We start from the raw sequence: 13,187 nt of genomic DNA on the forward strand, positions 1-13,187 counted from the left end.
ATTGTGCTATTTTATGTATATCAGTTTTATATTATTGTGAAGCACTTTGTGGTTCTTATCCTGTGAAGAGTGCTATATAAATAAATAAAGTAAAGTAAAGTAAGGACAATACAGGAAAAAAACATAAACTAAACTAAATAAAAGAAAAACACAAGGGAGGTACGATCTGTCTTCGAGTGAGCTTCAAAGATGTTGAGTACTGGGGAGGTCCTACTTTGAAGAGGAAGACTGTTCCAAATTTTAGGTGCAACTAAAGAAAAAGGCCTGATTTAAACAACCAGAACAACTAGAAGCATCTAGTCAGTTAACCTTAATGATCTAGGAGTGTGCATAGAGTTAAAAGTTCAAAAATGTAAGAAAGTGCTGATCTATTTTTTGCCTTAATAATAAACAAAAGGATCCTAAAATTCTGGAAGGCACTGGCATTACTTTCTCAAAATCAGCAGATGAGAGAATTGTCTTAATCTTTGCAAGGGCCCTCAGCTGGAAGAAACTGGCTTTAACAGCAGAATGTATTTGTTTGTTAAAAGTGGAGCTGCTAGGGTGACAGTTTAGCTTAGTAGACGAGCAGGCGTAGCTCTTGCTTGCACACAGGCACGTGACAGACTACAGACCTATTCTCCACTCTTGTAATTGGCATATGTAATGCACAGTGATGAGTCTACACAATGTTGCCTTGGGTTTAATAACTGAAGGGTCCACCCTAAAACTATTGTATTATATTGAAATCTGTGAATACTGATTATGAATGGTTCTTAATCCTAATTAGGACGCTTATTTTGTATGTAGGTCTTTGCATTACAATATAAAGCACTTTGAGGTGACTGATAAAACTGAATTGAATTAAAGGAAAAATTGTAGTGTGTACGCAACTGAACTGAGCTCTGCAAATGTGAAAAGGGGTAACTACATTTGCACCAAACCCTAAAGGTTTGATGGTAAAAATCGCACCTGAAATAAAGCTTTTATTTTTAAAGACACAACCGGAAATTGGACACTACCGACTATTTTAACAGCCGTTACCTTGACATTATTTGATGGAGAACAGGAGGAGGAGGAGGAGAGGAAAGGCAGAAGAAGAGAGACGGAGAAAAGAAGGGAGAGGGCTGGGGTTGGTGCTAAAGAGGATTAGAGCTTTCCGCCATCTGTGGCCACAGACTGATAATAAGCCCAGTTACATTACCAGCCTGCTCTTTTCTTAGCCCTGAAACAGCCCCATAAATGAAGACTGTGTGGTTTAATATCAGACAGTCGCTATTAAACCTACGAACAAACAAGCACTGAGTAATTACGTGTGATATTTACAGGTAACACTGAATTCGCTTCACACGTTCAATCAGCAGCTTTACGTCCCTACGTCATCGCGTCAGTCTCCAATGGCAACCGAGCTCCGCTTTGTGTTTATCAGGATGGATTCCCTAACAGAGAGTGAAATAGGTCAGATAGCGAGGCTACAGGTAGGCGGCCACTGAATTAACACCCAGACATTTAATTTAAGCGATATAAAGACGAAGTTGTGTCCCAGCATTTTTTTTTAAAAAATGGCGCTAAAATCTATAATTTGACCTAAATCTTAAAGTAAGCGACTGGTTAGAGAGTTAGCTTGAAGTCATGCACGCACATTATTTTATTATTGGTCATTGGTTTATTTAAATTTGGAGCAGAACTGCAAAAATAAAGACATAACCACACCGTTTATGAATAAATAACTAAAACAACTTGTAAAAATGGTTCTACGTGTTGCTCAACATTTCTCACTTTTGTGTCTGTGTGATTGTGTTTGTCAGAGAGATGCTGGTGTGCAGAGGCTCAGCCGTTACTTCTCGTGGCCCGAGTTCAGTGACGAGCGACGATGCTTCCATCAAGAGTTTGTGTACGACGTGGTCGTGTTCGCTGCAGACTGTGGCTTCTCCTGGCCGAACGTTATCCGGGCAGCTGTGATCGCCAGAGACATCTTTCCACGGCTGGACGGTCAGAGTCAAACAGCAGTGTACTAGTGGCCTGTTAGAGGACACACTGCTTAACCGAGAGGTCGTGGCCCTTTACATGGCCAGCAGAGAATTACTATCAGATGTAAAGCTCTCACTGCTCATAAAGCAATACAGACACCCTAGCATACCACACTGAGTGATTCATTGACTCTGAGTCATTCCCTGTGTGCCCTATTAAAACATTACTCATGCAGTGTTAGTAATGCAGGCCCACCTGTTCACAGTGTGCAGGATCATGTGCTGCTGGGGTTTGGTTCAGTAAACCTCGTTTAAAACTTCTGGACTGTTTTCTATCCATCAGATCCTGATGTACTCAACTTGCTGTCACTACTGAGAGAGGTGCTGTGTGAGGGATTACCGAACCTCACCCCCGTCCATCGACATGACTTCACCAGGTATCTCACGGACGCCTGCATCACACGGCGGAAGCTTTTCCAGGCGGTGGTTGATGGAGCTGCTAACGTGTCTGTCACTCAGCTACACTTGGAGGTGCAACTGCCACCCACACCCCCTCCCTTAGCACAGGTAAGGAGGCCTCTTTAAGTGGCGGCTAGTGAACGTGCACTGCATAATCATCATGCAGATTCAGGGCTGCTATCTGATGGTACTGGAATCCATTTAATATGTCCCAATTTGTTTCAAACTTAGAAAATGACTCCCTTTTACTGCAGGGCGTCGATCTGCAAGAGTGGGAAAGTCAGCAGCATGAAGCAAGTCTCACTTCAACCTTGGAGCAGAAGGAAAATGAGCTGAGGTGTTTGAGACAGGGGTCACGGGTCACTGTGGAGGACATAACTCTTCCAGAGGATAAGCATCTGGATAAACAGGTTCATGTTCCCTAACCCTAATATCTAATCATGCAGTGTGCTACGAGAATATGTGGTTTTTGTGTTTTAAATGTTTTTCTCCTAGACAAAAAATATTTTTTTCTAAACCAGCCCTTTTTTTAATACTCTCCAAAACATTATTATGGTTACGCCATCTGAGGTACTTCCCTTAGTGAAATTATTTGGACTGACTGACTGTCACTGTTTTTGGCTCCCCAAGTAGGGCATTGTGGAGTTGGTTCGTGCAGCAGTGAGGGCTACCGAGAGCCAGATAGTGGCAAGCCTAGTCCAAGAGGTCGATCTGCTCAGTGAGATCCTGCAGCTGAAACTGCAGCAGGAGGCTCTGGCCACTGGGAGGCACAACAATACTTCTCCTACCAATACAGAGACAAGTGCAAAGGTACAAACTGCCAAAACTAAAACAGGAGGGACAGCGTCTGGAAAAGCAGAGGGCAGGAAGTCAATGAATAAACCTGTTCAGAAGTAAGAATGTTGAACCAATTAGTAACAGTCACAGTTTCGGCTAACTGTGTTACTTTTGGATGCTCAAGCTTGTATTATTATTATTATTATTATTTTATTGCACATCTTATATTTATAATTTGAAGATTTCTGTATTTGAAATGTATCCCTTAACACTTGTTATGTCATATTTGATACATGAATTTTTGTGAGTTTTTAAACTTCTACATGGTCGGTGTAATCCCACTCTCCTCGAAAAAACTGAATAAATTGCACATTTTTTAGCAACAAATTGCAAAAAAGAAACCTGGATGTAATGAATACACATTAAACAAATTAAAACTCATATGTGCAAATATATGAGCCCATATATATGTGGAGTTTTTTTGTTCTTCCCATGTACTGTGGCTTCCTCCCACAGTCTAGAGATGTGCAATTAGTGAGGTTATTTGGTGATTTTAATTTGCCAATAGGTGGAAATGTTAGTGTGAATAATTGTCTGTCTCTAAGCAGAAGAGAATGGATGGATATGCAAATTAATATTTCATTGTAGAAATGACCAGAAGGTTCAATAAAGACCTTCTGGTTATAAAATTTCAAAGAAATTACAATTTTCTACTAATTATCTCATGATTTAGGCTTTAAAGGGTAAAAAGCAAGTTTCACAGCCACAGCAACATGGTTACCATGAACTGTATATAAAAAATGGACATAGCCAATGTGACACCACTGGTTGGTTTCTAGACTCCACATTTTGAAGCCAGGGATAGCTTTTTGGCTGCTGCAAGGTTGCTTTTCTCCAGACAGACATGACCATAACTGGGTGGAATGCTAAGATGTCAGCTAGCATTAGCAAGCTTAGTTAGCAACACAGACACCTAATGCTAACACCTAAAAAAACTTTTAACTTGGTAACTTTTACTCTCAATTTCTAGTTGTTGTTTTAAGAGTTACATTTGGTTATTTTTCCTTTTATGTTGTGATGCTCATTTTTTCTGAATGTGATTTTTTTAATAATTTAAAATCTGCTGAACTTAGCTTACCTTCAGTGAATGGCATTAGTGGAGGTGAGGCCTAGAACAAAGCTTTCAAGAAAGCTAAAATTCACCCTCTGTAGCTGTAATGGCTCATCAGCATTGGGTCAGTTTTCAGTACTGCGTAGTTACAAAGAAAATTCAGAAAAACTTGTTGTTGTTTTTTTTTTAAAGGATTTATTAAAAAACAGCAATAATTCTGAAATAATAGCTTTATAAAAAACAAACATTAACAGAACATCCAGTCCTTTCTTTTTATACCTCCACACAGAAGAGCCCTGCTTATCTAATGCTGACATGTTAATCCATTCAGTCAACCCCAAAACATATAAATAAATAAATAAAATGCCCAAAAAACACCAGTGCAAAGATCAAGCAGCATCTATAAGCTAATTTCCTTTGCTGCACATAATTTAAGGCCTCAAGCACTGCTAGGTTTCCTTTTCTGTTTACCCATCTTGTGCAGTCCCTGCAGCAGTACTGTGTGGGGTCACTATTTCCACAGTTATCTGCACCACTGTTTCAGGACACAGTTCACACCAGCAAACAGTGGGAGTGAAGCTCTTACTAAAAGCCAGGTTGTTTTCAAGTGTGGCAGACGTGCCCCTTAAGACACACCGCAACAGACTGGTAGCACACTTAGAGACAGCACATACATACTGTGTACACTCAGAAAGAGACCAGAACTCTTAAAAGTTCAGCATCTTGCTTTGGTGAAAACATCCAGCGCTCTCTAGCAGCAAACTAATCACAAATTCTGGACGGATTCACAGAGAGGAAAAGAAAGACATCAGGTTGATGGTTCAGAAGGAAAGCCTTTTGTTTTGCTTCTTAACAAACATATTGTGTAAATCTCAATTTCAGTCTCCTTTTTAGACTTTCTGCCTATCATCTTCAAAGTCTTTGTTGGGTCTGTGGCCTGTTCTCTGTACACTGCTAGAAAGATCCAAGGTCATCTGGGAGGGGAATTTGAAAAAAGAAATCATCCTCACAAGAGTTTCTGCAGGGAAGAGTCACAAGTACCCATGACATGTTGAACTTCTCTTTTGAGATAACATGACATTCAAAATGGATGAAACGCTAGTAAAACGTGTACCTGTGAATCCTCCTGTGAGGAAATATCAGATCACTTGTTGATTTCATTCATAATTCTTTACAGCCAATTGCAGGAAATCCCACATAATATTACTTATTACTGGTGCTAACAATGCGCTCCCTTCTAACTGAAGCAATGATCAGGGCACCCATCCTGTCGAGGGTTGAATTTGTGGCTATTGGTAACTTATCAAGGGCTAAAAGATGTGGGAGGATTCTAAAGTGCCAGGGATTTCTCCCAACTAAAACATCAACCCACATACGAACAGCAGGCTCTAGATGATTAAAAAAGAAAAGAAAATGTTTTAAGATTTTGCTACTGAAGACTGTCACATTCAGTTTTTAAATAAAGCTACAAAAATGCTGCAAATGTTTCAGAAGGCGCTCGCTAGCTTGTTTCCCAGAGTAATGTGAGTCAGCATGGTCTGCACCAGCTCCGGCAGATTGTACTCGTGCCTCCAGCCCCAGTCCTGTCTCGCTGCGCTGTCCTCCAGTGCTTTTGGCCAGCCGTCGGCTGAAAAGATGTAGCAGAGAAGAAGATTATAGTAGCCAGTGAACACTCTGAAAGGATAAAACTATGACACTGGTATCCCAGCAGTCTCACCGATCGCCTGCCTGACAGGATCCACATTATAGGTAACCTTGAAGTCAGACAGGACTTTCTGGATCTCTCGGGTGAGGTCCTGTGGCGTGAAGCTCATGGCGTTGATGTTGTAGGTGCGGCTGACGAGCGCGTCTTCTGGAGCCTCCAGGAATTCCATAGTGGCCCTGATACAGTCATCTGGGTAGGAGAGGTGGACGGAGGAAGAGATGAGCGAAACGGGAGTGCTTCAGTGCCGCCAAAACAAAACGCATCAAAGTTTGCTTTACCGATGTACATCATAGGCAGCCGTGTGTCGCTGCGCAGGTTGCACTCAAACTGACCGCTCTTCACAGCAGCATGAAAGATCTGGACAGCGTAGTCTAGAAAACAGTGAAAAGAGACCATCAGAATCAGACTGCATCAAAGACATGGAGCAAAAAAAAACAAACATTTCCAAACGGTGCTCCATCTTCCTTACATTGTCAGTTAGCCTGCACCTTTAGTATTTCCAGAGACATTATACAAGATAAGTGGTGGAGGTGATGATGGTGATATTATCACCATCAAAATTATTGTTGAGCCTCTATACCCGTTCATTTAAAAAGGAAGTGAACCACAACTTTAACCATATTGCAAATGTGATTGTTGAGGGCCAACACTTATTCCTGAAAGGTCTTTGGGTATATGTATCTCAGGTCTACTCACCTGTGGTTCCTCCTCCAGGCTGGGAGTCAGCCGAGATGATGCCTGGATACCTGAGACAGCGGAAATCCAGCCCATACCTTTGGTGGTAGTACTGATAATGGGAGGAAAAGACTCAAAAACACCAGAAATAAGATGAATAGAGGTCAGAATGAGGACTGGAGCTACAACAGCTGTAAGTGCGGAGAAGAAATACGGGTATGCGTTTTCAAAGTCTCTACAGAGTGTCTCACCTCACCCATCAGCTCCGCATGGACCTTGGATACACCGTAAATAGTGCGTGGCCTCTGCACACACAGATCAGGAGTGGGGTCTTTAGGGGAGGATGGACCCAAGGCACTGATTGTGCTGGGGACAAACACACGCAGACCATGTTCGGTGGCTATATCTAATATGTTATGGAAACCTAGAGAGAAAGAGAGGCTGTGCATAAGTCTGCTATGTTAATGCTATGGTACACGCGTTACAGAGGTGTCTACCTGTGATGTTGACCTCTTTAGCCAGGGCCACGTTGTGCTCCCCCACAGCGGACAGCACAGCTGAGTAGTGAACCAGCCAGCTGATGTTATTGTTGACCACAATCTGCCTGAGGTTCTTATAGTCCAGAATGTCAGAGAAGATGAATGGACCTGTGCAGGACACACAATAGACTGTGTGTGTCGACCCACTCATCTTTGGAAAGTGGAGTGCAGTTTTATGGACATGTGGTTTGCATTTGCACTGAGCAAGAATGGAGCTCCTAAACAGAAAGACCGCATGGCCTTTGTAGGGTTTTTACTAACTTGTAGAATATGTGGAGAAGGTAAAAACAATGCACACACCGTTTTTGTAGACATGGTTGGGGGGTTTCCGGATGTCAGACAGGATCACATTGAATTTTCCAAATCTCCTCCTGAAAAAGAAACATTAGTTTTGGTAACTCTACTAAAAAAGCTGGTCTGCGGTACAAATGACATGATCGCATGACGTCTTTAAGCTTTCTTTCATTATATATCATTTTAACAGTTGTTTCAACAGCTCACACATTACACCCCATATAGGTTTGGCTCACAGGTATCACCTTTTGGAAGTTTTTCTAATTTTTCTTGTAAATAAAATTGCTGGATTTAGGACTGGTATCACCACAGTTCACCACAGCAGTTTAAAAGAGGTCTGCAACGATTCATTGAGTAATTTGAATAACTCGACTATAAAAAAAACTATTTCCTTGCTTTGATGCTTTGTCTAATGCGTGACCCTGTGGTGCTCACCCACATTTGTGATCAAAAATAGACCTGCAATAGGAGAGCGCGTGTGAATTAAAAGTATGACAACATTAAGCTCACACAGCCTCCAGTGTTTCAACAAAAAGACTGATAACACAACAGCAGCAGTAAAGATGATGGTTTAATGTCATAGTTTAATGTTGAGCTGGGGTCTGTCTAAACGCGGAGTCATTACTGAGACGGTGTGCTCAGGTGGAGCGAAAGAAAAAGGTTTTTTAGCGTCCAAAACAGCAGCTCTGTTCCCGTAAATCACCATTATAACCTTTACTGGGAAAAAGCTAGCGGGAGTCCTTCGTCATACAACCTGATGCATCCATCGCCGTTTGTTTTACACATCAAAAAAATCTACAGTATAGCTACAGAAGTTAGGTGACCCCTTACAAGCAAGCACTTGGCAAAAGTAGGAAGGAAAAACTTTTAACTTTTAACAGGAAGAATCCTCCAGCAGAACCAGGCTCAGGGAGGGGAAACCATCTGCCACGACCAAGCTTCAACCACCTGGTATACCCAGGCGGTCTCCCAGACAAATACTGACCAAGCACAACCCTGTTTAGTTTCTGGGATCAGATTGGAGCAGGAATGTACAAAATGGTGTGGCCACAACTAATACAGTGACTGGTATGTTTATATTGACAGATTTTTTTACTGGTATCAGTCTGAAAACCCAGTATCAGTATCACGTATACGCAAAGAAAACTATTCTACATATGGAAATAGCTAAACAACGGAAATCAGAGGTTATTTAAGCTTCTTACCTTAATGACTTAGCAAGCCCCACCCCCAGCTGTCCAAGTCCTCCTACAAGGATAAATTAGAGAAAAAGAAGCAAATTACCAAGCAGTTTAAGCACTTTTAAGAACTGTCGTGGAATTTTTGTTAATAAAGTCTGCAACACAGAAAGAGCTGTGGTCACACTATTTATTACTACGCGCAGGAGAATGGAAACATACATCAAAACATCACAGGTTCATAGTAATGAGCTTATGACATCGTCAAACTCTGTGTATCTTTCAGTTACAACAGTCTTTTGTCCACCCTGGGCTGTTGCTGAACAGAGAAGACTCCTACTATCTTTTCCCAGGCCAGCACCTGGCGCTGGCCCTGACCTTCATCCTTCTGAGCCAAACACTTAGCAGATAACATAGTGAAACATTGTAAGGCCTAGCTAAGCAGTTTTTTTATTTCACGAGGTCATACTGACACATACACATACTTCATCTAAGCATGCAAAGGTTACACAAAAATCATACAGTGAAGTTCTAACCACCTATATCTAAATGTGAGGGTTAACTAGAATTTTCCCATTACAGAGCTTAAGTAACACAAGAGGTATGAGACAAAAACTAACCAGTAATGAGGACTTTGGGTTTGTCACCATCAGTGCAGGATGAAGCATGTGTTCTGATGCTATGTGCTGCAGAAGTCGTCTGCACAACACAGCGTGGGGGCCTGTTCCCAGCATGCTTCAATGCAGCTCTCAGCAACTGAACCACCGGCATCATAACACCTCCTATTAACAAAAGCACATATTAACATAAAACACTGAGTGCATCCACAGCCTTAGTATATCCAAGTGGGGTTACATTATTATTACTGTGGACACACATATTATCAGGCTTAACACCATCATCCTGTGATAATGTTGGCTTAGTTAAACTGACCTTAAATCAGCTCATCTGAAAAACCATCCAACACTTAGCTCGACAAAGCTACTTCCTCAGAGCCATCTAATGGCTCAGTCACATGAGTAAAAATAGGACAGCAGGCTCCTTAAATAAAAAAAAAAAATCTAAAAATTGGTGATGCCTCGTAATTGTAATTTCACATCTGTTTTGAACTTGTAGTCACTAAATGGTTGGCCAGAATTTGAGGGTGTTTCCCATTTGACCATTTTTGATGGCAAGCTTGCACAGGTTAGCTGACAAGAGGCGACTTTCCTGCAAATAGTTAAACTACAGGTCTCAGAGACATAAATACCTGAATGACCTCTAGTATCAGAATGATGCTGAAAAAGTAGACCATCATTCATACCTTACTGCTTCTTCTGCATCTAGGCTGGACAACTGTAATTCAATATTATCAGGACGTCCTAAAAACTCCTTGAAAAGCCTTCAGCTGATCCAAAATGCAAGAGTACTGACAGGGAAATTGAAAATCCTTCTCCTCACATTCAGCGTCTTGACTAATAAGGTCCTATTTTATCCTGAAGACCTCATAGAACCATATCACCCCAATAGAGAACTTCACTCTCAGGCTGCTGGATTACTTGTGGTTCCTAAAGTTTCTAAAAGTAAAATGGGAGACAGTGCCTTTAGCTTCCAGGGCCCTCTTCTGTGGAACTGGCTCCCAGTTTGGATTTGGGAGAAAGACATCCTCTCTACTTATAAGATTAGACCTAAAACTCCTTTTTATAATGTATATAGTTGGGGTGACCCAAATCCTTCCTTATTTAGACTGCAATAGGAGGGTTTCCCATGATGCGCTGATTGTTTCCTCTTCACTCACCTCTTTTCACTCTCTGCATGTTTATAACAACACTCTGCATTCAATCATTAGTTTTTATTTAACATCGGCTCTCTTCCACAGCGAGTATTTTGCCAAGTCTCCCTCCGATCACCCCCAAACGCTTGCAGCAAATGGCTACACCGCCATCCTGGAGGTTTCTTTTCTTCCTGTTTAAAGACAGTTTTTCTTTCCCACTGTCGCTGAGTACTTGCTTATACAGGTTTATATGATTGTTGGTGTTTTCTCTATTATTGTAGGGTCTTTACCTTACAATATAAAGCACCTTGAAGTGAGTGCTGTTTTGATTTTGCACTTTATAATTAAAACTGAACTGAATTGAGGACAGTTGCAGTCTGACTTGAACTGACTGCAACCACTGGAAAGTGGCAAATTACTGCTGTCTAATTTCTAAATGTAGACATTTTGTGGCATGTTATGCTTTTCTACCTGCTCTACTTTAAGAAAGATGAGTTTATAAGGGGCATTTTGTGCATATATCAACTTGAAACTGTCAAAATAAACCTAACATGTGAAAGCCTTGCCCGACCCCCAACACCCATCTCAGATTAGCTTCTTAACAGCCTCCTGCTGACTTGGTCTAAATATAGACCTCTTTATCTATATTCCAGACCACCATTAAGCTTATGGGGGAGCACAGGTTAATGTGGACAAACCCTTTCAGAGCAATGGAGTCTAGCAGCCTTGCAGTAAATACTTTGTGTGTTAAACTAGTTAAATAAACGTATTTATTTATTCGTGGTAAAACAACTAGTAACGGCACAACTGAATCAGTGCTTTTCAAAAAAACGAGAAAAACAAGTTTAAAGACATTTTTTTCTTTTGTTAGTATCACTGGACACAATAAAAGTGCATAAAGGGAAATTTCGTATCAATTCCCAAAGCTGCCCAATTATTTCGGTCTTATCTGGGGTATAAGTTATATACTTTGTTTAACGGATGTGTTTCTTTAAATCAAGATAGTGTCCCCTCAAGCAGGATCCTAACCACCGAGGATAACTACCTTTACCTAGATACTGGTTACATATGTTGAGATTCAGACCATCTTATTCAGTTAACTTAAAAAGTGAAACGTGCAGTAAAAATAACGTAATGTAATGCGAGCTTTTACAGATGACATGAAATGTAGCCAACTGAAGCTCCTGTGCAGGGAGCATAGAAAACAAGCTAAACTCATGTTCTCCTTACTTTAATGCGACCTGGAGAAGCAGGTTCAGAAAACGACTCCGAAGCCCTCCGCTGTTTGCGATCAAAACGTGGAAATAGTCGCGCGTATATACGGCAAAGCTTATTCTGCTCTGTGATTGGCTTACAGTACGGGAGGCTCGCGACAGAACTAGTCTTAGGAAAATCTAAACTTCCGGCTGTAACTTTCAAAATAAAATCTCATAAGCCTGCTGGCGATAATAATAATAATAATAATAATAATAATAATAATAATAATAATAATAATAATAATAATAATAATAATAATAATAATAATAATACATATCTCTCATATCTAATACATATATCTCGTGGTTGGCCTGGGAAGGGGCGTTCCCCCTGGCGAGCTGGAGGAGGTGGCCGGGGAGAGAGAGGTTGAAGGTTGAAGAAGATGGATTGATGAACAACAACAACAACAACAACAACAACAATGATATCTCAAGAACACCCTAACATTATATAAAATGGCTGAAACTAATATGGAAAGCAACAGCAAATAAACTAAAATAAAAACATTTAGAAACCTAAGCAGAAAACAGCAAGACAGGCTTATGTTGGAATTGCCAGAAAGTTTTTGTGCTAATATTACTGAAAAATTTGAATAATACATTTCATTTATTGATTTAATCAATTTCATATACAATACTGTGCAAAAAACCTGAGCCACTACTTATTATATTGCTTCCAAAGACTCAGACTTACTAGTATTTTTTTTAAGTGGTCTTGAGGAACAGTTCTCCAGGTTCTCTGAAGGTCAAAGCCAGTGTCTAAGGTTTTCTTTGGACACCTTTTTTTTGTTTGTTAAGCTGCCTAACACTGATCTATCATCAGGTATAGAAAAGGTGCCTAACTCAAGGGATTAACGAGTGTGGTGTCTACATACCAACACACTGGCAAAGAACCAATTTTACGGCACTTTGTGGGTCACATTGTTCCCATTTCCCAGACATAAAATAGTATTTTTCTACTTTGAGTAATTCCCATAGAGCTATTAGCCAAAAACCTGGCAGCATGGCGTGCAGTTTCTAATGAGAAATAGTCTCAGTGGAAGAGTGACTGCCAAGAAGCCAGACTGACTGAACTACACTGAAAATCAGTGGAAACTTTTTGGACTAATGAATCCAAATTTGAAGTTTTTGGTTCAAACCATCATCAATACATGGAGGAAGTCAAGAGAGTGGATTGCCTTAGATGTTTTTGCTGGCTTTTTTGTATATCTGTGTGTGTGTGTGTTTTGCTTTTAGGGTACTCCGTATCATATTTAGCATTACAAATGAACAGCCCCACAAATATGAATTTTCTTTGTTATAAATTTTGGTGACTCATCAGATCAGTGGCCAACATTGCACTTTCCTACTAACATATGTAACTCCACATGAATTTTATACAAACTAAAACATGATTATTAGTAAAAGCTCCCATAAGAATAAATTATCAAGCTGTGGTGAGAACAGTGGCAGGTGTGATTAAGTTGAGACGTGTTCATGCAACCACTTCTG

The 13,187-nt window shown here is 40.6% G+C and overlaps 2 protein-coding genes across 4 annotated transcripts; one reads left to right on the forward strand and one right to left on the reverse strand.

The window, feature by feature from the left end:
* The first annotated feature begins 1,025 nt into the window (after positions 1 to 1,025).
* cunh8orf74 (chromosome unknown C8orf74 homolog) lies at positions 1,026 to 3,798 on the forward strand. 2 transcript variants are annotated; one of them, XM_005933937.2, is made up of 5 exons: positions 1,026 to 1,457; positions 1,788 to 1,971; positions 2,293 to 2,516; positions 2,663 to 2,818; positions 3,042 to 3,798. In XM_005933937.2, exons 1-5 carry the CDS (start codon positions 1,377 to 1,379, stop codon positions 3,303 to 3,305), a joined length of 909 nt encoding a protein of 302 aa, XP_005933999.1. In that variant the 5' UTR covers positions 1,026 to 1,376; the 3' UTR covers positions 3,306 to 3,798. The 2 variants fall into 2 exon arrangements, with proteins under 2 accessions (XP_005933999.1, XP_005934000.1); XM_005933938.3 differs by having other exon boundaries at positions 1,028 to 1,457; positions 3,039 to 3,154.
* A 684-nt stretch (positions 3,799 to 4,482) lies between these two features.
* On the reverse strand, positions 4,483 to 11,811 carry LOC102311509 (L-threonine 3-dehydrogenase, mitochondrial). 2 transcript variants are annotated; one of them, XM_042224511.1, is made up of 10 exons: positions 11,671 to 11,811; positions 9,308 to 9,469; positions 8,715 to 8,757; positions 7,516 to 7,586; positions 7,174 to 7,323; positions 6,933 to 7,100; positions 6,698 to 6,808; positions 6,280 to 6,372; positions 6,014 to 6,190; positions 4,483 to 5,923 (listed from the first exon to the last, which is right to left on the reverse strand). In XM_042224511.1, exons 2-10 carry the CDS (start codon positions 9,459 to 9,461, stop codon positions 5,784 to 5,786), a joined length of 1,107 nt encoding a protein of 368 aa, XP_042080445.1. In that variant the 5' UTR covers positions 9,462 to 9,469; positions 11,671 to 11,811; the 3' UTR covers positions 4,483 to 5,783. The 2 variants fall into 2 exon arrangements, with proteins under 2 accessions (XP_042080445.1, XP_005934001.1); XM_005933939.3 differs by having other exon boundaries at positions 6,698 to 6,788; positions 6,928 to 7,100.
* Positions 11,812 to 13,187: the final 1,376 nt, after the last annotated feature.

The sequence above is a fragment of the Haplochromis burtoni genome, unplaced genomic scaffold, assembly GCF_018398535.1.
Source record: "Haplochromis burtoni strain Fernald_Lab_line unplaced genomic scaffold, NCSU_Asbu1 Contig_139, whole genome shotgun sequence".
NCBI lineage: Eukaryota > Metazoa > Chordata > Actinopteri > Cichliformes > Cichlidae > Haplochromis > Haplochromis burtoni.

What these genes read in the sequence shown, in the direction of transcription:
- cunh8orf74 (XM_005933937.2), top strand. Translation starts at nt 1,377, where the DNA reads ATGGCAACCGAGCTCCGCTTTGTGTTTATCAGGATGGATTCCCTAACA. An exon ending in GTCAGATAGCGAGGCTACAG is followed by an intron (nt 1,458 to 1,787) that starts GTAGGCGGCCAC and finishes TGTGTTTGTCAG; the next exon opens with AGAGATGCTGGTGTGCAGAG. An exon ending in ATAAGCATCTGGATAAACAG is followed by an intron (nt 2,819 to 3,041) that starts GTTCATGTTCCC and finishes CTCCCCAAGTAG; the next exon opens with GGCATTGTGGAGTTGGTTCG.
- LOC102311509 (XM_042224511.1), bottom strand. Translation starts at nt 9,461, where the DNA reads ATGATGCCGGTGGTTCAGTTGCTGAGAGCTGCATTGAAGCATGCTGGG. An exon ending in GGTCCATGCGGAGCTGATGG is followed by an intron (nt 6,809 to 6,932) that starts GTGAGGTGAGAC and finishes GGTGTTTTTGAG; the next exon opens with TCTTTTCCTCCCATTATCAG. An exon ending in GCTGCCTATGATGTACATCG is followed by an intron (nt 6,191 to 6,279) that starts GTAAAGCAAACT and finishes TCTCCTACCCAG; the next exon opens with ATGACTGTATCAGGGCCACT.